At 40.6% G+C, this 27013-nt stretch overlaps 1 protein-coding gene across 3 annotated transcripts in view; it reads left to right on the top strand.

The window, feature by feature from the left end:
• The window catches only part of nr6a1a (nuclear receptor subfamily 6, group A, member 1a), a 124088-nt gene that overhangs the window by 68802 nt on the left and 28273 nt on the right, over nt 1-27013 (top strand). Inside the window, exon 1 of one of the 3 annotated variants that reach the window (XM_039804379.1) lies at nt 19420-19493. The exons of 1 other annotated variant lie outside the window; for it this stretch is intronic. In XM_039804379.1, the coding sequence (XP_039660313.1) occupies nt 19469-19493 (25 nt within the window). In that variant the 5' untranslated portion in view covers nt 19420-19468. Of the gene's footprint in view, nt 1-19419; nt 19494-22260; nt 22542-27013 lie in introns of those variants that run through there. One more of the 3 variants, XM_039804380.1, reaches the window with a different exon arrangement.

The following is a 27013-nucleotide window of genomic DNA, read 5'->3' as shown; positions in this document are numbered from 1 at the left end:
AGTGATACAGTCTGTGGGCTACAGCATGGGGGCCTGTCACATTCCTGCGTTCCATCTACTCCAGGGAGGAATGTTTGTGGACAAACCTGCTTCAGTGCTGCTTGCTGATAATTCTCAGGGTTTGCTTTAATCCTCTTGAAGTGTAAGATGAGTGGGGTTTACTGCATTAGGAAATTCCACACAGTGTCAGGTATGTGGTGAAATTGGATTGATGCTCGTATACAGACATAATGTAATACATGGGTGTTCCAACTTGGCCATTGCTAAAACACCATATTGATCAAATGAAGCAAATCCACAGATGTTTGCAGTACAAAGCTATAAAACATTTGTAGTATGTTTTAAAACCAACACTATAATGTGAAGTAGGCAGGGTTGGGGGGACAGGGCCTCACAGAGGTAGCAGTGAAGCTAGCAGAAGATGTACAATTATATTGCTAAATTCAGTATCACTGAGTAGCAATTCACCAGTCGCAAAAAGAAAATCGAAGGTGATGGTTGGTTGAATTTCATTTCTCAATAAAGGCTAAAAAAAATAAAGTCAGTTGGCTACAGCTGAAACAATTAGACCATTGATCATTTAGTCATTTTAAATAACATTGGCAACTATTTTGATAATTGATCAATTGTTTACGTATATATTAAGAGTTTGTTGTAGCAACTAACTTAGCATTTCATGAAACCCAAACACGCTTTACACAAGTATGAGAAAATAGAAGGGGACGTAATTTAATGTAGGCTACTGACGTACAACCACATCGCACATTGTTATTTTATGACTGAAATGGACATACCTGAGGGTCACTTCAGGGACTTTTTTGAATTATTTACAATCCAATAATAGTCTCCATCTCTTGAAAGCCCGACCAAGTTTGACTCGGGTTTTCGCCCATTATCAGTCACTTTCCCCTTTTAGCTTTTAGTTGTTCTTTGTTTAATTTCCTTCTTTTCTGTGATCAGGCATAACTACAGTAGATAACTTCTAAAATAAAATGAAAAAGAATTCGGCCTATATAAAGAAATCTCCTGCTACCTTTTAGCTGGCTTGATACACTAACACAGGCATTTCCGGTGTTAGAACGAAATATGTGACCCATCATTATTGTGTTACTGTAGCGCTGTCTACCTGCCGCAAATCATTCTGTGTCTTTGCGGGAAAAACCTGACCCGGGCAGAGGCATTAATAAAAACTATATAAAAAGCATTCTTTTCACTGTTGGTCTCGTTTGCTGTTAAAGGTCATTTATGAACATCAGATGGAAAATTAAACCATTTCAGAAACATTTAAAAGTTACATATAGTCAATTAGTTATCAACTATTGAAATAATTGCGAACTATTTTGATAATCAGTTAATCAATTTGAGTAATTGTTTTAGTGATTCCAATTTTTTTATTTTTTTATTATTGCTTTAAACAACATACAAAGCATACCGTTTACAACATGAACATACCATCCTGAACCCCCTCACACATCATCACCACACATGCAGTAGGCCTTTGGTTGTCAACTTACAGTACAGGCCAAAAGTTTGGACACACCTTCTCATTCAATGTGTTTCTTTATTTTCATGACTATTTACATTGGAGATTCTCACTGAAGGCATCAAAACTATGAATGAACACATATGGAATTATGTACTTAACAAAAAAGTGTGAAATAACTGAAAACATGTCTTATATTTTAGATTCTTCAAAGTAGCCACCCTTTGCTTTGAAGTGAAAACCATTTCAGGTGACTACCTCATGAAGCTCATTGAGAGAACACCAAGGGTTTGCAGAGTTATCAGAAAAAAGCAAAGGGTGGCTACTTTGAGGAATCTAAAATATAAGACATGTTTTCAGTTATTTCACACTTTTTTGTTAAGTACATAATTCCATATGTGTTCATTCATAGTTTTGATGCCTTCAGTGAGAATCTACAATGTAAATAGTCATGAAAATAAAAAGGAAACACATTGAATGAGGTGTGTCCAAACTTTTGGCCTGTACTGTAGGTACACAATGCAATAAACTAATAACCAAATAGACAAAAAACTGTAAACCAAATAAACATGATGTATATGCGATTACACCATAAGCACATACAATACACTTCTCCACAGCAAATGGCTTCTTAGGAGCTTTTTTTTTTAAACACTGCCACTCTAGCCATCTCACAAGCCCTCTCCTGAAGGTACCCCTTCATTCCTCCATCCTCTTAGAAGAATCTGTTTGGCTATCATTAAACCAGTTTTGACCCAGGTTGTTATGTGCTTATCCATCCCGCTTAGGATTGACCCATCTCCCAGAACAAATAGTTTTGGGTTGAATGGAACCTGGCTCCCTGCAATCAGACATAGGTTATTATGTATCCCGGTCCAAAATTCCTGGACCTTGTCACATGACTATAGGACATGAAGTAATTGAGACAATTATTTTAGGAAAAAAAATTCTCTGATTCCAACTTCTTAAATGTGAATATGTTCTACTCTCTTCACTACTCTGTGACAGTAAATATCTTTGAGTTGTGCACAAATAAAAAAATAAATGTAAGGACGTCATATTGGGCTTTGGGAAACGCTGATCAACATGCTTACCCTTTTTCTGACATTTTATAGACCAAACAACAAATTGATTAAACGAGAAACTTAGTCGACAGATTAATCAACAATGAAAATAATCGTTAGTTGCAGCCCTATTCTATTCTAAGTCTTTGAACTGACTCTGTAGATGGATTGATAGACAGATGTGTATTTATTGTCCCATTTTTGTTTCACAGTCGGTTTCATGCACGTGGCAATATATACAGACGAATACATCAACAGATAACCTAAAGACAGGCATGTGCTGTATTTTCTATACTGTTTTTTTTTTTATATCTCTTTATTTTCTAAGTGTTTTGTAAGCTGAAATCTGCTGCTGGAAATCTAATTTCCTTGCGGGAGTCATCCCAAAAGGATCAATAAAGAGAAGTCTAAATCTAGACATAGAAACAACGACACCAGATCAGCAAGATAATTTGTTCAGCAGTTATGGCAGAAGTGACAAAACTTCTGCCAAAGCGAGTCCTTCTACACCTCAGAGTCCTGTATCTGTGGCCAGATGGTGACTATATGATGGTGTGGATATAGAGGGTGATTGGTGTCATTGACAATGGTGAGGGCAAGGCGTGTGATGGCTCCATCGTTCAGGTCTGAGATGTTGGGGGTAGGGGAGCTGACCATTTTGGAGGCGACATGTGTGACTTTGAGTTTTTTTTTTTTTTGCTAGAAATGATGATGTCAGTGGCACAGAATTATCTACGTTTAGCTAGCATTAGCCATGGTAAGCTACTGGTCACCCAGGCCAAGTGAGGCTGTAGCAGCAAAGAGTTGGTTGGAAAACATATGTACCGCCGTGCTCGTTGCACTTACTTTGCAAGTAGCAACAACTAGGTGGGTTACTCTTGCCACTTGTTATTGCTCTTTGGCATGTCAAAAACAACAATGCATACTTAAGGTTTAAATCTTTTGGAAATGATCTCCTGAGCCTGCAGGCCCTCCTAAAGGTTGAGGTAAGACAGAGCCAGGCAGTTACCTCTTTGTCTCCACACCGAAACCAGTGGGTCTGGCCTCTCATAGTATCCTTGCCTTCCTGATTAGAGGTCTCCTCAGGGCGTAATGACAGAATTGTGTTCCTGTCAGTTCCTGCTGCTCAGAGTGGGCTAATAGTCATGTTAGCCCACGCAGCATGTCATTAGCTCTCCACCCGTAGCCCAATAAGGGGCAAGTCTGTCATTTCGAGGCTAAATCACAGGGCAGGCAGGCAGGCCGGAGATCACAGTCACACCGGTTCTCTGAAGCTTCAGTGTTTACGCCCACCCTTCCTCGTCGCACTTAATGTACACCGACTTACACATACTATATTAAAACGGAGGAATTACTGCGACACGGGCTAGAGGAGGCAAATGGAAGTCAAAGAGAGGCACTTTTGATCGGCCGCTGATACAGAGATCATTCCATCAAAATCGTAATTTGAAACACACTGCTCATTTCTGACTGCGATGGGATGATTCATGGTTATCACTCGGATGATTAGCAGGCTTGCGTAGCATCTATCAGAGCTAGGGCTAATCTGCTTTGATTATTAGCCTCTAAGCCTTACTTCCATGCTGGGCTTGTCGAGGACGGGGTGATGAGAAAATATACTCTCCTCGTATTTGTATTAATCTGTCTGTGCTTGCTTGTCAAACCGATAATTGCGTCGCCCATGCAGATCACCCCTTCAAGAACGCATTTGCCTCACAAACGCAAACGCTCCTTCACACTTAATCAATTATTGCATTGTAAATACTTTAGTTTAATAATCAAGTTGTTTCCTCTCCAACCACAGTTCACACCACCTCTCTTACGTTTGTTAGGACTGGTTTACACACTGAACAAAATTATAAACGCAACACTTTAATTTTTGCCCCCATTTTTCATAAGCTGAACTCAAAGATCGAAGACTTTTTCTATGTACACAAAAGGCCTATTTCTCTCAAATATTGTTCACAAATGTGTCTAAATCTGTGACAGTGAGCACTTCTTCTTTGCCCGAGAAAATCCATCCACCTCACAGGTGTGGCATATCAAGATGCTGATTAGACAGCAGGATTATTGCACAGGTGTGCCTTAGGCTGGCCACAATAAAAGGCCACTCTAAAATGTGCAGTTTTACTGCATTGGGGGGGTCCGGGGAGGGTCAGAAAACTAGTCAGTATCTGGTGTTAGGGGTAAGGTTAGGGTTTGTCCCTCTCTCGCTCTCGATCTCTCGACCTGACTGCAGTTCGTCGGGCAAATGCTCACATTCGATGGCGTCTGGCACTTTGGAGAGGTGTTCTCTTCACGGATTAACCCTAACCCTAATATTGTAATTTTTGTAACTATTCCTATTCCTACTAAATCCTATTCATAAAGGTCCGCAGACCTTCAAAAAAATGAAAATCAGATTAATTATCCATGCTACATGTTTCAAACCCCCAAACTATTAGATGAAATGTACAGATAATCAGTCTGGACACAGTGACAACAGCTACAAGTAGAAATCTCCTCTCCAACTGGGTTAGATTAGTTTCAGGTGTTGAGTTTCTCAGCCTGAGGGATGCTAGCCCGGCCTGGCTCGTTCTGGCTCTGGCTCTTCTTCTTTGTGGTGTTCTACTCAATGTCAGTAGCCATGCACACCATGAAATCTGAAATGCCTATGTTTGTGATTTCAATACACGTATTGATGTTGAAAATACAAGACTCTTAAAGATAGTGACATATTTTCAGAGTGGAATACATTAACGACTAATCAGGTTTTGGCATGAAAATCAGCAGCCTGTATGCAGCATCTGTTACATGTATGCATGCCATATTGGAATCATTTTACCCTGTTTCAACGCACAATGAAAACTTCTGCACATTTTACAGCTTATTGGTCACAGTGGGCTTTTAATACCAACCACAACTTGCCCTGCAGCTGAAACTTCATGGGAAATAAGCTGAGCATGATATATTTAACAAATTTTCAGGCCTGTGGCTCCATAAGTAGATAAGAAGTGGATCCGTTTTTGATCCACGTGAGCCAGATCTTAGCAAAGCTGTGGGTCGATCCTTGAATCAGTGGGGGGCGAGCTGATAATTATGAGCGAGTGTGACCATGTTATACAATACACGCACATCTTTACTCGGTGCCCTGACCTTCTCCGCTGAGATTTGCGTCCGCCTTACTTTGCCCTTTTAGTGGGGCATGTTGTGTAAGTGAAAGGGGCACAACGTGAATAACATTGGTATTTGCGCAACAGCCTGTGCTGAGTGCAGAGCTAACTGGAGCAGGAGAATGGCGCTGTTCGGCGAGGTTCACGGCTGTTATTCCTACAGGCCGTGAGCGTGAACGGAGCTAATGCCATCTGACAGTTCTGGAGCAAGAAGAGGAGGGCTGGACAGAAAAGGAGGAGAGAGAGAGAAGACGGGGGTGTTAAGAGATAGAGAGGGATGGAGAGGGGGTGGGGGTGGGAATATATAAGGGGGGGGGGGGTGTTGGATGAGAGAGAAATAGGGGATGAGCTAGATATGGACAAAGCAGGGATGAGGGATATAGGAGGGGAAGGGCTAAAGAGGCGATACTGTAGGGACCTCCATTGTTACCCGCTTTAGAAAATGGCCTATGAGAGCCATCACTTTTTATCAGTGCGACATATTAAATGGCCAAATATTCCCAAACATTTTTCTTGAAATACACCGAAGAAGTCCGCACCTCCAAAGTAGGAGCTGAGGGCTGCAGATTGGGGGACAGATTCACTCAAAACGCCATGGTGAGAATCTGCCTTTTGAGGGAATTCCTGAAATACTCTTAAAGCATCACTCGCACATTTCTATTCAATGTCGCTTCCAGATGTTGGTGGAGCGCGGGCACGGCCGGACATGTTGATATAAGAACATTTCCATTTTGTGTGTCTCTGAGTCGTAAAACGAGTTGTGCTACTTTAGAGCCGACAGACAGACAAAAGATAGCAAAAGGAGGAGTGGCGGTGAAGAGATAGACGGCAGATGGAGGGAAGAGGGAGTGGGAAGTGAGTTAGCATCCCACTGTAATTTGACAGGCTCCAGTGCCACTCAGGCTTCGGCAGCAGTTCTTCTTGAAGGAGGCGTAGCAGACACCCTGCTGCCAACCTAACCTGTCATTACCGACATGGCAGAAAGACAGCGATTCTTCATCGCGCTGTCTCATCGTCCTCTACAACGCACATCTGGACATTCGAGATCTATGTCAGATTTGTGACTTCCCGGCATGTGGCGGGAAAATTGTCCACGCATCGACACATAAAAAGTATGAGAGTTGGCACATTGATAAGCCTGCTTTACAATCCTTGCACAAAGTATGCCTGTACAAGAAAAATCCTTTAGCACTTACATCTAACACAATATTTCACTGTAGATATTATGTCATGCTTTTCATGTTAAGGTTTTTTTTTTTTTGTCTACATGTTACTCATAATTGAAATGGTTAAATGCTGCAATTTTTTCCATCCGTATAGTGCAAAAATAGAGATGATGCTCAATCGTTTACCATCAATAGCCAATCGTTTTAGCTCCTGTGAAGAATTTTCTAACAATGGATTTTTTTATCACGAGCGGGCTCATTGGCTTCAGCCCTACATTGCTGTAGCATATATAATGTACGTCTGCAGTTGAGGCTTCATATCAGTTGGGTACATGAGGTTAGGGGTGGGGTCTCCGCTGTGAAGGTACCTCTTAAACCTGATTGTTGTGGTTTTTGTTTGGGCTTGCCTGCATTTGTTTGATCACCGTGAGGAGTTTTAACCACCTTTTTTTGTTGTTGTTATAATTGTACAGCTATAGCTTACAAATGTGCAGCACCGAGCTAGACCTCTCTTAGTCATAGAGAGCCATTTTTCTGTCTCCAAAATGGACAGGTTTTGTAACAAAAGCCATATACTGGAGCAAAAAAAAAAAAAACGGTTGTTTAATCCAGAATAGTCATCCGCCGCTGAAACCACTTCTGTGAACCGAAACCACGCAACATCAAAGGTGGTGTTGGTTTGTTTGGCACCAGATAAGACGATTAGGAGTCGGAGCCCCCTCAGCACCCTCCATCATTAAAGCTGCTGGCCCACATCTAGAGCTTATAATGGCTGCTCCGCTGCCTCTTAGCTCGCACATTGCTCCGCTTTGATCAGCCTGTTGGTATTTGTGAGTGACCAAGTCAGCTCATGCTGCTGACTTCGCTTGCTCTTTGTCTGCTGACAGAAAGCTCACAGGGGGGCCCCATGTTTGTATGATACCGCCCTCTGGTGGGGAAGCATGGCGCTGCCCTAGCCCATAAACACCCAGCAGCACCTTCTGGTGCTGCGTTCATAGGTGTAGATTTTGTGTGTGTGTGGGGGGGCGATGCAGGGGATATGTGCCCCCCCCCCCACAATATTTAGAAGAGGGTGTTCAGGGGGCTCAAAACATGGTTGGAAAACATGGATTATGCCTACTTGTGTTACGGCGAGAAAAATAAAGATGCTTTAAACTTTGGAGTTTCTGGTTCTAACAAGGTCTCATTCTCCAACAGATTTGTTGTTGAGATGAACATAATTCCTAAAAAAAACGTTCCGAAACACGTGGTGATGTTTTGAATAGGCAGAAAGAAATAATACAGGAGAATAATAATATCCCTTTACATAAATAAAGACCTCTTCATGCTAAATTGATGCATACAAATTCCCCCAAATGCAGGAAATTAAGTGTTATAAATGTTATAGACCCCCACCCACATTTATAGTGTGTATCCCCCACCCTCAGAGTTGAAACAAAAGCTACACCCTTGGCTTGACTCTGATGATATGATAACCTTCAGCAGAAATATCATGGTTTCATGGTATTGCATTATTGCAATTACTAGGGGTGGGGGAGGGGAAATCGATGCAGCATAGTATCGCGATATTTTCCATGGCAATACTGTATGGATACACGGATGCCAAGTATCGATCTTTTTATATAAATTGCACATGAGAATTTAACCTTTTGGTACTAGAATGAACAAACCGGAGACATTTTTCTTCAGACAAAACTGATGTTTGACAAGGTTTTACTTGGGATATAATTTGAAATTGGAAAAAAAGGTAATGAATTGAAATATATGGCAGTATATATATATATATATATATATATATATATATATATATATATATATACACATACACATATATACATATATACATATATATATATATATATATATATATATATACATATATATATATATATATATATATATATACACACACACACACACACACACACACACACACACACACACACACACACACAACTGGTCAAAAGTTTTAGAACACCCCAATTTTTCCAGGTTTTTATTGAAATTCATGCAGTTCAATGTCTTATTGTACTCTGAAATGAAAGAATAGAACAAATGAAAAATTTAAGTTAAAAAATAAATCATGGAATCAATTTATCAACCAAAATGTATTCTAAATTTTTGACTCATCAAAGTAGCCCCCTTTGGCAGATATAACAGCTGAACACACTCGTGGCATTCTTTCTACAATGGAAATCAAATATTCTTCAGAAAGTTCTTCCCAACTCTGTTGCAGAAGTTCCCATAAATATGTGGCACTTGTAGGTTGCTTTGCTTTCACTTTTCTGTCCAGTTCATCCCAAACCAGCTCAATGGGGTTTAAGTCTGGTGACTGTACTGGCCACTCCATGTTTTTAAGCTTACCATCTTGTTCTTTTTTGCTAAGGTAGTTCTGGCATAGCTTGGACTTATGTTTTGGGTCATTATCTTGCTGTAGGATGAACCCCTGACCAACTAGGCGCATACCAGAGGGTACTGCATGGCGCTGCAAAATGCTGTGGTATCTGTTTTGGTTCAGGGTGCCTTTCACTCTGTACAAATCACCGACCCTGGATCCAGCAAAACAGCCCCAGACCATCACGCTTCCTCCTCCGTGTTTGACAGTTGATGTCACACACTGAGGAACCATCCTTTCGCTTACTCGACGGCGTACAAAAATCCTGCGTGATGAACCGAAGATTTCAAATTTGGATTCATCAGTCCATAGCACCTTCTTCCAGTCTTCAGTAGTCCATTGACAATGTTTCTTGGCCCAGGCAAGCCTCCTTTTCTTATTCTGACGTCTTAGCAATGGCTTTCTTGCTGCAGCTCGACCTATCAAACCTGAAGCTCCAAGTCTTCTCTTTTCAGTTGAAACTGAGACTTCTTATTACGACCACTATTAAGCTGTGCTTGAAGCTGTTGTCCTGTGAGCCGCCTATCACGCAAGCTGTTGACTCTCAGAAACTTGTCTTCTGATTCTGTTGTGGCTTTGGGTCTGCTAGACCTCTTCCTGTCAGTTTCCCCCAGTTTCTAAGTGCCTTTTGATGGTGAAGAATACTGTACTCACTGGCACCTTGACTTTCTTCACAATTTCTCTGTAGGAAAGACCAACATTCTTAAGTGTTATGATGGTCTGTCTCTCTTCCATTGTTAATTGCCTTTTTCCCGCCATGTTTATAGCAACCCACTCCTTTCTGCAGTACAATACTGTTCAAATAATGCTCACGAGGGTACGGTACCACAGTGTGTTCCAACAATACTTTACTTTACTTATACTATACTTTACTTTACAAACAGAGGGGGTTGTAAGTAATCCAGACAAGTTGGAACACCTGTGGGACTTGGTAGCACCAACTTTCAAAGCTTGATCAACCTCCATTGCTGCAGAACAGCTTTACGTTGTTTATTTCTTGTTTCCTGAAAAAGGCCTTTTTGTAAAATACTGAAATGTACATTATTTTTCAGTTTTGGGTAACCTTACTTTTTTTTTTAACCTCAGGCAGTTCACCACTTACCTTTGTACCATTTCAAGCTATTCATTGGAACAGCTAAAATTTCAATAAAAAACAAAAAAAATTGGGGTGTTCTAAAACTTTTGACCAGTTGTGTGTGTGTGTGTATGTATATATATATATATATATATATATATATATATATATATATATATATATATATATATATATATATATATATATATATATAAACAACTTGTTGTAGATTTGTGATACACCAGTTTCCATTGGCAAATCTGGCACTCGACGTTTTGGATGTCATCTTCTCATATTTTGAAATTATTCCAGATGACTTTTAACCCTCACGTGGACAAACTTTCAGTTTCAGTGCTGTTAACGGTAGATAATCGTGACATAAGTAACGTCATAATATCGTATCGTGGGGCCTCTGGTGATTCCAACCCCTAGCAATTACAGCTTTAAAATATATTATTTTAAAATGTCTGGGTAAAAAAACGTGACTTTTACAAATCTGCGGTGTACCTTGAAACCGGTCACAGGCCCATGTCTATTCGCAAGTCAGTCAATGGCACAATGGCTTCAAATTCAGTTAAAGCTACATCAGTATGATGAATCTGTACATGATTTGGGTTTATTTAAGGGAGTAAGGAGAGGGGCATTTGTACTCTTCAGACAGAGAGGACCCATTCAAATGTTTTATCAGGATCTTACACAGTTCAAAGTTCTCTGCTCCTTGAAAGACGTTTCATTTCTATTTCATCCGTTGCCTTTGTCGTGGTGTGACTGATACCTTCAGTTTCTAATCTAATCTTTTCAGATGGATTTAAATGAAAAGGTTGATGATTAATCATCCAGGCCTTTGCATGAGGTTTTATTTATGTTAAAGGTCACTCTGAATGATTTCAACTCATGATAGTGTAGAAAAACAAAGATTTCAGAATCTGGGACAGTCCGCATTCATTTCAGGATGGCTTAGATTGTATTTCGGGACGGTTCTGGGAGGATAGTGAAATAAGTTACTATGTTGGACACCTATCAACATCACTGGCATGTAAAAGTAATTTGTGTATGACCGGTATGTTTTATTCTGATAAGATTTCAGCATGTAACCGATGAGTCGTTCATTTTAAAATCCAATAGCGCAATATTTTTGACCAAATACTTCAATGTCGATATTGCTGCGATATCCCCGGCTTGACTATTGGTGCGTTCACAAAATATTAACACTGACCGTTTTTTATAGATAATCAATCACTCAAATTGTATTTAAAGTGTAACATCACCATTACACATGGTCTCAGTGCACTTGTCCAAGTAAAGGAATAACAGACAGCAACAAAACAATTGAACAGCAATTAAAGCAGTAATAATAAGCAATACAAAACCAGCAACATCAGACTAGTGGAAAAGGTTTGTTTGTGAAGGACACCGAATGGATGGTGTGTTATGGTTGGCTGTAGTATAATGAGTGGAGGTGGGTTTTCAGTCTAGATTTAAAAATGTCAACTGAGTGGGCTTCTTAATAATGTGAATATAATGACTAAGCGGGTAAAGGCAGATACTAATTTAACAGCTTGTAAGTCTGGTAAGTTCACAGAATTGCATCACTTTACTGTAATGCAGCATTTAAAACCAGGAAAAGCCAACACCTGTGTCATATTACGATATCCAAAATCTAGCTAAGACGATATCTGGCCTCGTATATGGATGTCAATATAATATCGATACATTGCCCAGCCCTAGTTTGAAGGCATCTTTATTTTTTGTCTGAGCTTGATTGCATTTAGTTGGCAAACCATTTGGTCCAACAGTATGTTGCTGCTGACGTTCTGTAACAGTGAGGTCTGTATTGAGCGATGCTTGAACCCCCATTGTAAAAACTGTAAAGCAGGAGAAATCCCTCCTCCTCTCTTCAGTCTTGTGACAAAGGCATGGTTTAACCTTTGACCCCACCCCCCGGGTTTTTAACCTGGCTCAACTTATTCTGATATGCAACGTGACGTCATCCAGCAGGCTGCTGTGGCCAGTCACATAAATGCAAACGCACAATCCGGGTAGATTACTCTGTAACGTGAACGCCATATTTCTACTGTTTACCATTGCGATCGTTGCAACGAAAAAAACAAACCGTTGCTGCCGTGGTCATTTTCCAGTCGTAAAAACTGTGTCTCAGAGTATTATCAACCGCTGTGCTGTGTTTTGGAGTCTGAGAAGCCCTCAAATGTATTGGTCTGTTATTCCAACTGGACTTCCTGGATTGAATTTCATGTTTTCATCGGTACCTGATGCAACACAGCAGAGGCGATGTGGGTCTGAGTGCAGCTTTAGTGGGCATTCACACTGACACCAGCACTGCATGAAAAAACAGCTCCTACATTCATTTGAATGCTTTATACGTAAAGTCAAGGGATAGGCATTCGTTTGACCTCTCGCCAAGGAAAGGAATTATCCTATTTCTCAAAATGTCAAACTGTTCCCTTCATGGGGACTTGGATGTGACAGGATACATATATGATGCATAGAAGGCAGTAGTGGGTGTGTAGGTAGTCAACAGTGGCCCAACAGCAAAGTTTCGCCCTATGGCCCCAAAACAGGTTAATCTAGCAAAACCCTTCTCATACAGTATGTTGGCAAACAGGAATTAAATGAAAGTTACAACCTATTGTGTTGTCATTGTTTACTCTGCTTGGACTGTATAATAGGCAACAGTATTGTATAATGTTTTCGCTGTAATACATGATAAACATTTCTCTTTTAATTTAGAGCATCCACTCGATGGGAGAAAAGAAGGTGAGCGTCAGCAATTATGGTTTTAACTGGAAAATACGTCGTCATTAACAGACTTACAAATTCTGTAAATCCGTAAAGTAACAGAAAAGGTTCTGGCACCTAATTACCCGGACTTTGCACCGGAATTAAAAAAACTGAAATGATGTGTGTCTACAGTATAAATAATTCTGTTATTCAAAATCCCCTCATACAAAAGCTGCTCGGTTAGTAAACTAAATAGATATATGGATGGATGGATGGATAGATATAGATGTAGATGGATGGATGGATGGATGGATGGATGTTGATTGATTTATCAGGACACAATGGAAGGTCCATAGTACAGTAAAAAATGTATACAATATATACAAAAATATAGCAAAAAATATATAGTACAATTCATATAATTTAAAAACAAGGTCAGCAATCTTCACCTGTAATATACAAACATGAGCGCCATTGTCTCCACAGTCTAGAATCTGACAGAGCTAAGATCAATGTGTCATCCTGCGCATACTTTATATCAATAAATAAGCTTTCTTATAATGTCGGAACAGGTAGGCAAACAAACACGGACAACCATTTGGCTAGCACTACAGTGTAGATAGATGGATAGATGGATGGATGGATGCACCTTTTCAAACATGAACATCAATGCCTTCTATTTATAATTCCTCCCGGTCAGGATAATTAAAGGCGTGATGAATGGCTATTGAGGACTGCTCCTATGAGTGGCTGTTTTAGTGGTAATTAGCTCCCAAGACGGTGGCCAGGTCACCTCGGTTTTATATGCCCTTTGGAAGTTCAGGCAGAAAATAGCTGCATTGATCTGCTGGTCACCAGGCCTCCGAAAAACGCAAATGCATCCGGGGAATGTAAGGTGGATCATTGTAAATCTAATCAGCAGGAGTGGGCAAGACCCAAACCCTGAGGTCAGCTCCCGTACAAACAGCAGCCTCTGAGGTGACTCATCACAAACAGTCCTATATGCCAGTGATTCTCAACGCGGGTCGTGGATATAAATAAATGAAAACTATTTAATGCGCTTCTGATTTTGGACTTGTCTTTTATTTTGAAAAAAACTAAAATTTGGACGATTATGCGTCGGAGCCCTGCAGCAGTCTGGCGCCGTAGCCATGGTAACCATCATTTGATTAACGTTCACTTTAAGTCTGTGTTGATGTTCGGAGGCGAGATAATTTGTGGCCTTAATTATTTTCTGCAGTTTTGATATTTAATATATTTAAGTCACTTTTGTCCATGCAGTTGTCATGTTCCTCCTGAGTTTCTTATTCATGTTCTCTGAAATGAACTTTGCACATGTAAATATGTGTATTCATGTTTTAAAAAAAGATGGCGTACGTGTGTTTTCGAAGGCTATTTTTGAAAAATAAATTTGCTTGGTTTGACTTCTATCAAAGTGGGTCACGACTTAATGACCATGGGAAAATGTGGGTCACAGGGTGAGACCAGTTGAGCACCCCTGCTATATACAAATATTGTTTTCCTCTTATCTTTTAATCAACTTATGAGACTTTAGGTTAATCTTGGTGCCCCCTAGTTAATATAACTGATAAAAAAAAACAAAATGATGCCAATAATTCTATTCTCTATCAGCTTCTTTTTCTCTATAACATGAACAAATTTTCATAAAAAACTGAGATAAACGATAATATTTCTTGTCTTCTAAATACTCTTTAAAGAAAATGGCAAACCTAATCGATTCCCACAGGGGAAAAAGTTGAAATTAGCAATATAGAAACTTGATATTTGAAGATGGAAGGTATGCTGTACTCCTTGACTTTGTTATAAAATTGTTATTTTTTTTTTATTTTATGTACACAACATTGATGTGATGATACTGGCCTAGCTAAGTTTAGAGGATTCACTGTGCCACATTTTAACATTAAAACATGATGTATAAATATATTAACATGCCAATAAACATGTTTTAAAAGCATAGTATTGTATGCAGCATAAAAAGGTATGTGTAAAGAGTAGGCTGCCCTACTATGGCTGCACGATTATGGCCAAAATGATAATCACGATTATTTTGATCAATATTGAGATCACGATTAATTATCATGATTATTTGTTGATTTTAACCAAAACAAATTTCATTGTCACATAGGCTAATTATAACTGCTTTTACATCCATATTGTGCTACATTCCTGCTAATACATCCATATTGTGCTACATTCCTGCTAATACATCCATATTGTGCTACATCACTCCTTTATTGAAGGATACTTTGAAGGAGTATGCCATTTCAGCTGTTGTGCGACCGCTTTCCATACATGCATGTTTGCCGTAAGGTATCTACCTGACGAAATAGCAACGCGGATTTCGGTGGCTCATTGCACTGCTACTAACATGTCTGCGTTGCGCTCTGATGCTCCGAAACCCACGTTAGAGGCAACATAAACATCGCTGCATGTCACGCTAATAAACACTAATAACACGTTACACAGCAGGTAACGTTAGCCTACCGTTAGCCACAGTAGTAACTGTATTAAACACGGCTAAAATGCTGACAGCTAAATGGTGTAGTGTGGATTCCAACAGCGGGACATCCAACAGTCTGCTGCTAAAGCTATGAGCTAAAAGACACAAACTAGCACTGGTCACTGCTGTTGTCTGAAAAACAAAACCGATGGGACAAAATGTTGCGTTTACTGGTAAACTGGTAAACATTGTGACCGGCTTACGATGAGCAGATGTCCAACTGCTACCTGTTGTGGAATTTTCCTCCCGTTACTCTGTCCTCTGTGACTGTCTACATCTAAAAACTAAGCTGCGCGGTGCAGGGAACAACTCTGATTGGCTCACGGAGGCACGTGATCAGACGGTGGTTTATGGAGCGCTAGATTGGCTTTGCAGAAACTTTGATAAGGACCGTTCTATGAACGGAATGACGCATTTTAAATATGGCTCAATCACGCAAATTTGATCGTTGGAAGCCAAAATCGTGATCGTGATTAAAATTCAATTAATTGTGCAGCCCTGTGCCCTACACATTATTGTAGACTCAGTTCAATATGCAACTCAGTTTTATGGAGTATGTAGTAAGGGGGGTCCCTGCTGAGTATCTTTTACAGCTAAGGGGTCCTTGGCCTAAAACATGCAGAAAACCCCTGTTATAGAGCGTCCCCCTGCTGTTGATTATTAGAGCATCATCTGTAAATTTAGTTGGGTCATCTTTACAGTATGCATGCATGTATCCTGACAAAGAACCACTGATGTTAGTAAGAGTGTTTATTGACTAAATGTAGTAAGCCACAAAGCACCGTTATTTTGCCTTTCTACTTGGTGCGTGGGTACAAAATACTCCTACTCATGAAAACAAATGGAAAACCTCTTTTTCGGAAAACCACACGCTTCATGTGGTCTTATGTATCCGTAACAGAAGTCCAAATGTTTTGGCAGAGGAAAGAATTTGTGAGGAACTTTTGTTCCTCCTATTTAAAGGACTTGTCTTTCAGAGCAACATTTCTGTGTCTTGCTGGCCTTTAGGCAGGGTGAGGCAGCTGGTTTTCAGGTTTAAGCAGGCCGACACCCCGAAGCTCTGGAATTAATCCGAAAAGAAGGAACCTCCATTAACTTCTACCTTCTTTTCTTTTTTTTAACCGTCAATGGAGGATCCATATCTCTTGTTGGCTCTTGTTAGTGTATTCAGTAGAGGCAGCGGGACAATGTGTTCTGTCTGCATAGAGATGGTGAAGGTCTTGAAGTGCTTTAGCAACACTTGTCATCCTTTCTTCTAACAGGAAAGGCCGATTTGTTCTGTATTCAGAAACACTTGACTTTAACTTGCTTTGGGAAATCCGAATGTACATGTTTGTATAAATTTGGAGGAGAGCTACAGGCAGTGCGGCCTATTCCGGTTTTTCTTGAAGCTCTTTGTTTGTTTGAAGAGTGGAGAGGTTTGGCCTATGTGACCGTGTGGGGGGGAGGGGGGCTCAAACAAAAGAAATGCCCTTTTGTTACTCTAATGTTTAGGGAAATGCAGAAACCCAAGTCACAAAACAGCTCATTCGGGCTGACATTGTATCAAATTAGCATTTAAGCTAACAAATTGGGCTTGTTTAAAAGGGCTTTGCTGCCTGTTTGTCAGGAGCAGGAAAGCCAAAGCTAACCCTCCGGCTGCCTGAGGCTAATTTAAGATTTTCACTTTAAATACACTTTTCATGTCTGAGGGATACAACCACAAGCTTTTAGCAGTTTATGTCTTTTTAATGTCAGTGTCAAATGAAGTTTAATTATTCATTCGTCCAAAGATGCGTAGATACCTCAACAGTTTCTATTCGCCAGGTCTTTTAACCGCAGAAGTAGCTTTCTAAAGTTAGTTTAATATTGGTCATTGTGTGTGATGTTCTAAATGTATGATTTATCTTTTGGAAAATATATAATGTATGCTTTTTTTTTTTAAATTGTGAAGCATCACTTACAAAGATATCTAAAGTAGGGTGTTGTCATGTTGTGGTGTAGGATTTTAATTAGTCACATTCACACACAAATGAGTGGGATTGACTGCAATCTAACTAAAAAATTAGAACAGCATGTATTAAATGATGGCCTATTTTTTCTGGCTGCTTGTGCACATACAGTACGCGCTCCCCAAGGGCCCACAAATCAAGAGAACACCTGAGGTTAAGAACCTGCACTAATTAAGCAAATTTAAATTAAAGTAATCACTCATGTATGAACACAGTATCAAAAGCTGACATTGAAAATAATCAAAAATGCTTTTTATTCAGCAAAAATTATATATACCAATGTCATTTCTGACATACAGAGCAATGGGAAATACGTTTCTCTCCGACCCACGGTGCAATAAGGACACTATAATATAAATAATAAGAAACATATACAAAAAAAGATTAGTGATGTAAAAACATAAAAAGATTAGTAATATGTACAAATAATATAAAGAAAGATGAGTCATATGTACAATTGAAAAAGTAAAGTAATATAGACAATGCACTAATACATTCTAAAAGAAATGCAAACGTAAGGCAAAACCGAACAGTATAGAAAACTAAAGAGAGAGATTAGCGAGCCTGTCCGATATGAAGTTGAAAAAGTGGTATTAGCATTGTAGCATTGTGTCCGACGGGTGTAGCAGCGACGGGTGTAGCAGCACTACATGTCCTGAGGGTCCCCCCCATCCTCGGGCCCAGTCTTTAGGTAGCGCCTCTCTCCACATGACGGCAGATAACCAGCGGAGGCTCAGCGCCACACCGGCTCCGATTGACTTCAAGGTTAAAGGCAACATGGCTGATTATGCCGTTCATCTTCGCCGCATGGTAGGAAAGGTGCTAAGGTCAAGGGTGACATATGGCATATGGCCCCCTCACACCCCGCAAGGCTCAGATTTGACTTCCTATTACTATCGACAAGCAAGGTTATGCCATTCAGACTGAAAATATGTCAACAAAGCCTGCTCCTGAATCTGTTGGTATGGAGCAATTTTTTTTGTATTGTTTGCATTCAATTAAATGTTAAGGAAAGTGTATTTCCTGCTGGGTTTACTTACAGTAACCTTTGAATAATACCAGGAATGTAATGGGGAAATTTAAAAAGCTGGTTAAACTATGAGAATTTCTGGACTTAACATTTATGTCAGCTTAAAGAACTTCTTTGGAAACCTGCATATGTAGAGTAGGTTTAGATCGGTTTACTCTTCCATATTTACCCAGGCCATTAACTCATGGTGAACTGTAAAGAATATTAATGCTCAAAATCTGCATGTAAACACGTATGCAATTACAACACCATGGCTGGGTCTTTCCTATAAGCCTTCCCTGCCTTTGACACGGTGACATATGGCAGTGGACTCTTATGGTATTAGTGTAAAGTAACCTGGGAGACAGCGACACTGCCTTTGATCACACCAACAGGTTACACATGTCCTCATACTTCTACCTGCTTACCAGCTCAGCTGTGTTTTTTTTAATGAATCCTCCCCAGCCCAGTGGAACGGCTCTGTTCTCTCTCTGACTGTATGCATTCACATGCCAATCTCTATCTATCTATCTCTCTCTCTGTTGTGTTTGAATGTGAAAAGCTTCTTATATGTGACTTAATGCAGCCGGGTCATTAGCATTCTCATCAGGGGTTGGGCCCCTGGGGGGAGGGTTGGGGTGGGTTGCTGTTGTGAGAGTGAACAAGTGGTGTTAGTAGGGTGGAGCTGTGGAGAGGGTGGGCTGGGAGACTCGAGACAGGCTTGTCCACTGTAATGCGAGGTGAGGATCAGGTAGAGAAGTGGCTGCTGGGTACACAGAGCATCAGGTTGTGCAGTAGAGTTTTAGGGAGTGGCGCACCGGTGAAACACTGGATGCTTCTCACTATGGCCCCCTAACCAGGACGCTGGAGGGGATGAAGGAAGAGAACCCACTGGATGGTAAGATGCTCTTACAGGCTTAAGGCTGGTTACCACAGCACCAAGATATGGGCAGAATCGTGTCAGAAAATGTGAAACTCAATGTGTTAATTTCAAATTGGATGGCCGTTCAAGTCAAAGGTGCAAGTAGGAAACTGTAGGATTTCTGCAACCTAGTGTTTGTAAGGGCTGGAATTTTTTGTGTGTATGCTTTTTCCAATAGTATTGCTATATGATAGCCACAAATATGTTGTTGTCTTACTTGGGGCATTATAAACAAAATGGGGGAAAAAATACCAAAGGAAGCAGCAGCACGAAGAACTTTTTCATGATAGAATCTAATCTTAAATTGGCACCGTCTTCATCAAAGAAGAAGTCGACTAGATACTAACCAGACATGGAATGCATTCAGTACTTGACAGTTTTTGATTTATATGTCTGTGCCAAAGACCCATTTCGGTCAGAACTAAAAGTATTGAGGTTCAATACCCAACCCTAGATTTTGTAAGATGCACAGGTTCATACTTCACCTTTTAACAGTATTTGCTTGTTGTGTATATTCATGTTCAAAATCTGTTGGGGTGGGTAAATGTATCTTTGAAAAATAGAAATAAGCCTGCAATCGCCAATAACGCCAATTATTCTCATCATTAGATAAACTACTAATTTTTTTTTTTATCAAATGCACTTAAAGTGATGTCTTCACATTGCCCATTCTGTTTAACAAACTGTAAAAAAAAACAAAGCTTTTAGATATAAAACAGAGGAAAGCAGCAAAGCATGTTAATGGAGAACCCATAACCAGCAAATGCATGGCATTTTTCCTGACAACGACCATGTCTTATCGATTCTGATCAAAGCAATAATTGCTTCTGTGAATTGCTTTTTTTATTTTAAACATTATTTATAAGCCTTTTTAGAATGTATTTTATCATAGGAAAAATGGACACAAAACATTAGGATAGAGAGGGGTGACATACAATGAAAGTCCTGCCCAGAATCGAACCAGGGACACTGCATTTAAATAGCATGATATTTAGATAGGGTTGTGCTAGTTGCTGAAATATAGTCATTTATTACCTTATTAAAAAAATAACTAAATACCTTCACTGGTTACTTCCTCCAAATCGAGTAATGTGTTACTGTAACTTTTTAGTTACTTTTTAAGTGTCTACTTTGAAATGCTGCCATTGGTAATGTGCCTGTAGCTCTCATTTCACTAGGCTTCTGTTTTTATACGCCAGCATCATGACTTTAGTCCTGTGTCTGTGTGTACTATCAATAAGATAAAATACCCTTTATCAGTTTACTCATCACTTATGGTGGTAATACACTGGCCGACGTTTTGGTCAACATGACGGGGCAATGTTTTTGTGAATTAACGTAGCTACACTGAATGCCTTTTGTAAACCTTGCAGTCCAATGGCTGTATGAAATAGAGCAGTCAATAAAGGTTTGGTTTAAAAAAATAAATAAATAAATAAAGTGACTCAACACAAGAGTAGAGGACCTGGAGCATACAGAAATGTGCACAAAAAAATGAGAAGCTAATGGTTCCAGTAGTAGCCTATGCGAGATTAGCTGCAGGCAGACAGTTACCCAACAGTGCAGATACACACACGGCTAAACGCATGATCCCTCCCAGACTTACGCTTGGCAGATGGGGGAGATAATGACCAAGAAACGAGCCTTTCGTTAACCGTTATTTAATTACCTATTTAAAAGAGAATGCATTGGCGTACAAGTTGCTGCAAAAAGTAACAGTTACTTTAACGCCTTCCAATTTAGACCACTCCCCCAGGATTCCCAATTAATTATTTAACTATTTAAAAGAATGACTAAATGACTGGTCATCACATTATTTCAGCACTATTATATGAAATAAGTATGCTAAATCTATGGCTTGCAAAAGAAGTACACATTTATGACTTAAAGTTGCACTTACAGTTAGTAATTGCCAGCATGTTTTCAGAAATACCCTTGACATTACATTTGCTGATGGAGAATAGTATTTCCCGTTGATTGAAAACATTGTGAGTGTCCATGTTGGACCACAAGAGCACACCCACGTTTAGCTGGGAATATCTGAATGTAATGTTCATCCTTTATGGATATTGTATTGGAGGAAGAGCATCCACCTCAGCGTTTCTCTTGGCCTCCATCTCATTGGCCCTGTGCTCCTTTTGCTTTCCACTCTGCTCAGTTTGTAATAGGGCTGTTTAATTACTTGCAGTGTTAATCATGATAACGATACCGGCTCCTAACGATCACATAAACCGATTCATCGTAAAATGCTTATTTTGCACGTCGCGTTTTGCAAGTTGACTTATTTTTTTAAACGGCAAACGTATGAAGGGAAATTCCACAGATCAAGGTGTTTTCACTGTTGATTTGCATCACCCTTTGTGTAAATTCAATAATTTGTCTTTTCAAAAAGACGAGTAATCGTGATATCAATATTGACGAAAATAATCCTGATTGTGATTTATTTTTTATTTTTTTCATAATCGAGCAGCCCCAGCTTGTAACCAAGCAAGTGGAGGAACTTTAGCTTTACCTTGTGCACTAAGTGCTTCAATTAGTTCATGTTTGTGTGTTTTGTCAGCTTGAACCTGTGTTTATGCTTAGCCGTGCACTTTGGTCCCACTCAGAAGTGCCAGAGGCGTTGGTCGAGGGGAGGGCAGGCTAATTTGGGCGAGGGCTGGGAGTGCCGGCTGGGGAGGATAGTATTGTTGAACGGCAGCGAAAATAGGACTATCAGTTCCACTCCGATAACCCCTAGCTGTCATTGGACCTCAAGCCAAGCTGTGACCCCGGGGCTTGAACTCTGCGGTCATGTGACTGGGCAGTAAAGTGACCAGTGGTGTTGCTCCGCTCTGGCTGTGGTCAGAGAGGGACAGGCTGTCGAAGAAAGAGGTTGCTGGGAGAGAGAGAGAGAGAGAGAACTGAGGCAGAGAAAGAACAGAGAGTCATGAGGCGACCAGGCCCAGTGGCTTTTTCTTAGCCTAAGTCCGAGCTTGAATGGGGTCCAGGCAGACTGGGAGAAGCATGAAATGGATACATGGGAAGGTAAGCCAGCAGAGAAGGCTATTGCTTTTATTTATTTTTTAAATGGGCCGTACTTCAACTCACCATAATTATGTGTGCATGGGAGAAGAGAGTTGTTTGTAATTGAAGCAGAGAGAATGTAATATTCTGTTGTATACCCTTTTTTTGTTTGTTTGTTTGATTAGGGAGGCTAGTTTCTGTTATGTTTTTATATGTCCCATTAGTATATTGCTAGTCCGTCAAACATAGATCCATATCCAACTGGTTTCTGCAGTATATTTGAGAATGATATTGCCTTGGAATTACTATAAATGGATGTAAAAAAAAAAAAAACATTTTAGTAAAGAACTATTGAAGAAAAAAAAAAAAAAGCCTAATTAGTTCCGGTATCTGCTGCGCTCTAGATCCTTGCTGCAGTTTGGGTAAACAGATGCTACGTTGCTTTTAGATTTGCGCTGCATTTGATGGGATTAGGCCTTTCTGCAGAGAGTTGTTAATGATTCTCAGGCCACGGCTAATGAGCAGAAAGATATTCCAGCTTTTCACAGGGTTCCTTGTGATCGATGCCTTCGTGTGTGTGTGTTGTGTGTGTGTGTGTGTGTGTGTGTGTGTCTGTGTGTGTGTGTGTGTGTGTGTGTGTGTGTGTGTGTGTGTGAGTGTGTTATGACGTATGGCGGTGCGCCTCCATGTGTATTGATCTCTGGTATGTGCCTGTGGCTTTTGTACAGTGTTGATGTGATGCCTCTGCTGGCCAGTCACCACTAGCCCTGAACTGAGAGTATTTTCACATATTGCTATTTATTGCCCCTTCTTTCTTTTGCTTCTTTCTTTTTTCTTTTTTCTTTTTTTTTACTTCCATGCTGTTCTGAGCCATAGTGTAGTTTTTTTTTCTTCTCCCTGAACTTTGTTGATGACCCTCAACCCAAATTGCTTTTGGCTCGTCTGTTCTTTTGTCGCTTCATTTGGTTGTTACTATCTAAAGCGCTAGAATAAAATGACCTTCCTTTGGCAGTTTTCGCACTGCATCCCTTCCCCAAGCACCCACCCCCGGTCCTCCCCTTGTAGTCCAGGAATTTGGAACGTGAGCCTCTCTCACTCTTTTTAAGATATATAGTCCACATGGCAAAGCAAAGTGTCCTGGACTGCTCATCGCTGCCGCATGTCCTTAGATAAGCGCTTATCTCGCACTTCGTTGGTTGTAGCGTTCACTCAAATCATTTTCGTCATAACTTCGCTAATCCTCCACGAATTCGCCGCTGGGGGAGTTTTAAAGACCATGAAAGAATTGCTGGTAGTAACGTCCTTCATTCGATTATTTTCCCCTTCAAGGACTAGCTGTGTTGCATTTGGAGGAACTGTGTTACTGTATTGGTCCCCCCTCCCCCTCGTGCTAATCCCTCTGCCAGCAGCCATGTTGGTTGTGCTCCAGCTGAGGGAGGGGTTAACTCCACACGTACTACTGCTAACACTCACCACATCGCCTTCATTCTGCAGGAAGCCCTACTGTTGTTGATATTGTTCTGTATTTTTTATTTTGGAAAGGATGTATTCATTCAGTTGGGGGGGGGGGGCAGAAACGCACACAAAAGGCAGAGAGAGAGAGAGAGAGAGAGGGAGCATGAGAGGTTGTTTATGTGGATGTAGGTGCAGGAGGACAGAAGCTGTGTGAAGATCAATAGTAACCGTGGGGGGAGGTCAGGGACTCCTGTGACTCTGTAATGCACGCCTATAAATAGCCAATGACAGGGGCTGCTCATTCCAGCCGTGCGTGCTTCTTCCTTTTCCTAATTTCACTGAAACGTATCCATCTCCCCGATCCAAAGCCTTGTCAAAGCAAACACCACGCACGCACAAGTCCATCATGTTGCAGATCATTGTCTGTTTAAAGGGTGTGTTATTTCAACTGCCCTTCCCCCCCCCCCACTCCCAACACAAATACACACATTTTAACAATTTATTTAAGTCCATTTGAAGGGAACAATTTACAGGGACAGAAATATTATAGGTGCAGTTAAATACATATACAAAATCACACACACGTATATATACACACACACACACACACACACACACACACACATTGTTTTTCTTCTTTTTGCTTATTGTTACCGAAGGACATGTCTGCCTCAGATGATCTGCTGAGCCAAAACGAGCTCCATGTTTTAACGGTGGACTTTTTAACAGTGTTTTGGTCGGTCCTGCATGGGAAATATCAGTGGGAGTTTATCCTGCTGGCTCTTGAGTACCCCCCCACCCCTCCCCCCCTCACACCGTTAATGTAGGAGAGACTCAACATTCATTAACCGCACTTTTATATGAGTGTGTATCACAAAGCCCGGGCTGTAAAAGTCAGCACATGGTTTATATCAGCGTGTGCTGACCCGGCATTAAAAAAAGAGCTCGGGGCCAACAACAAAAAAAAGCAGTTTCTGCTGTCTTATTTTTTTTGTTTTGTTTTTTTTAAGTGGTGGTTTTAATGTTCTGCAAATAATAGGAAAGCTGGAACTGGCCACAGGCTTGCATCATGCATCACTTCCACAGTTTGTCCTCTTTCTTTGTTAGTATAAAATGTTGGCATGTTATGTATTACACAAAAAATGTTATGGCACACGATCAATAAAAAAAAAAAAGTAACATACAAACTTTATTAACCGTAGAACACTAATTGAACAGCGTTCCCATTCAAGCGTACTAAGCAGGTTTTATTCTTCCAGGATTGTTAACCTGGTTCAACACACAGAACTCCATTTACTTTTTTTTTCTTCTTCTTTTTCTTTCAAATTAACAGTAAATAACCGAAAAAATATTAAGCAAACGTTTTTATGTGTATATATATATATATATATATATATATAAATAATAAGGGCTGGGTACGTTTGTCACAGTAGGGTATTGGTCTTTGATTTCGAAGTAATATTGATTAAAAAAAAATAAACCTTTTAAAAGGAGCAACTCATGTGCACATAAATATAGGAATGCATCTTCACCAAAGTTCTCCACATGCAGCTATACATTATTTGGAATAAAAAAAAACTAAAAACATGTAAATGATCTTATTAGATGCAAACAAAGCTGAGACAGTGAGCCAGACACTTACAGCCGAGGCTTTTCCCCCACGTTATTCACCAATATTAGCATAACATTAATATGTAGCCTATCTCTGCTGTGGTTTTACTCAATGCTAATGATTTAGCCTCTAAGCCTGGGTGTATATTATCAAGACCTCAATGTCAACAGGTCGCCATTGTCTCGTTAACGAGCCTGATCTGCAACTCCATGAACGTTGCATGTAAGATTAGCATCACAGTGTGGGCTGCCAGGAATGCTGCATCCGAGTCGGATGCTTTTAACCCCTGACAATGTGTTAGATGTGGTGTCCATGCACATACCAGTCAAGTATGGGGGAAGGGGGGGGGGGTGGAGGCGGGTGCTCCCCTCATTCACCCCTAGGTAGGAGAGATAAGTTAGATAGGAGGAGGAGGAGAAGAAGAGATATGAGGAAGGGAAAGGGGGGAAGAAGAAAGGGAGGGAGGGTGCCAGCTGCGGAAAAATACTGCAGATTCCTCCAACCCCCGCTCCCTGTCTCAGCTGGGCATGATTGTGACGGAAAGCCCGAGACAAAACCTGAAGAGAAAACCCCTTCAGCAGCAGGCCTTGTTGCTCTTGTCAGCCACTCAAAAGGGCTGCTTTACACTATCCGGCAGCCTTTTGTGTGCGTCGGGTGTGGACAATAGGGAGATTTGGCCCACGATACATCTCTGTTCTCAGCATGATGCAGCTCACAGAGTGTCAAAGAGATGGGGGAAACCTGGGCACTTTCCACATAGGATATCATGGAAGAAAAAAAGTCTTGGGTCAGCACGCGGCTGATTTCAGCCTCAGTGCATGCTGCGCTTGTACATTCATGCCCTTTTCCTCTGTGTGAAAAGACTATTTCTTACAGTTCTACATGACGACTGATGCGCATCTCACTCGAACAGCTGGGTTACAGTGAACGTTGTTGGGACATGTTGGGAGCAGTGGGAAACAGGAGCGCTGTTCGTCTTTGCCAGTGACAGGGGGGTTAAAATGCGTGACTTGCATTTCCTGGTTTGTGTTAGGAATTTCAAAATTAAACCCAGGCTGAACCCCTGGGAAACAATGCAGCCTTTAATGGGTGTGTGTGTGTGTGTGTGTGTGTGTGTGTGTGTGTGTGTGTGTGTGTGTGTGTGTGTGTGTGTGTGTGTGTGTGTGTGTGTGTGTGTGTGTGTGTGTGTGTGTGTGTGTGTGTGTGTGTGTGTGTGTGTGTGAGACACAGAGCATCGGGGGTTTTCTGCACCCAAGCTAGAGAGAGAAATTGGGTGGAGGTCAAGATGAAGCACTGCTTTTATAACTCTTTACCTTCACCGCAAGTCATCGTCCCATTTCACTTTATGGCCTCGCGATAAATTCACAGGCTAAATATTTCATTTAGAAGTTATTTGAACGAAAACAGCCTTTCTGCGAGTGAGTAA

This window comes from Perca fluviatilis, chromosome 6 (assembly GCF_010015445.1).
Source record: "Perca fluviatilis chromosome 6, GENO_Pfluv_1.0, whole genome shotgun sequence".
Lineage (NCBI taxonomy): Eukaryota > Metazoa > Chordata > Actinopteri > Perciformes > Percidae > Perca > Perca fluviatilis.
This window is presented reverse-complemented; position numbering and strand designations above follow the sequence as displayed.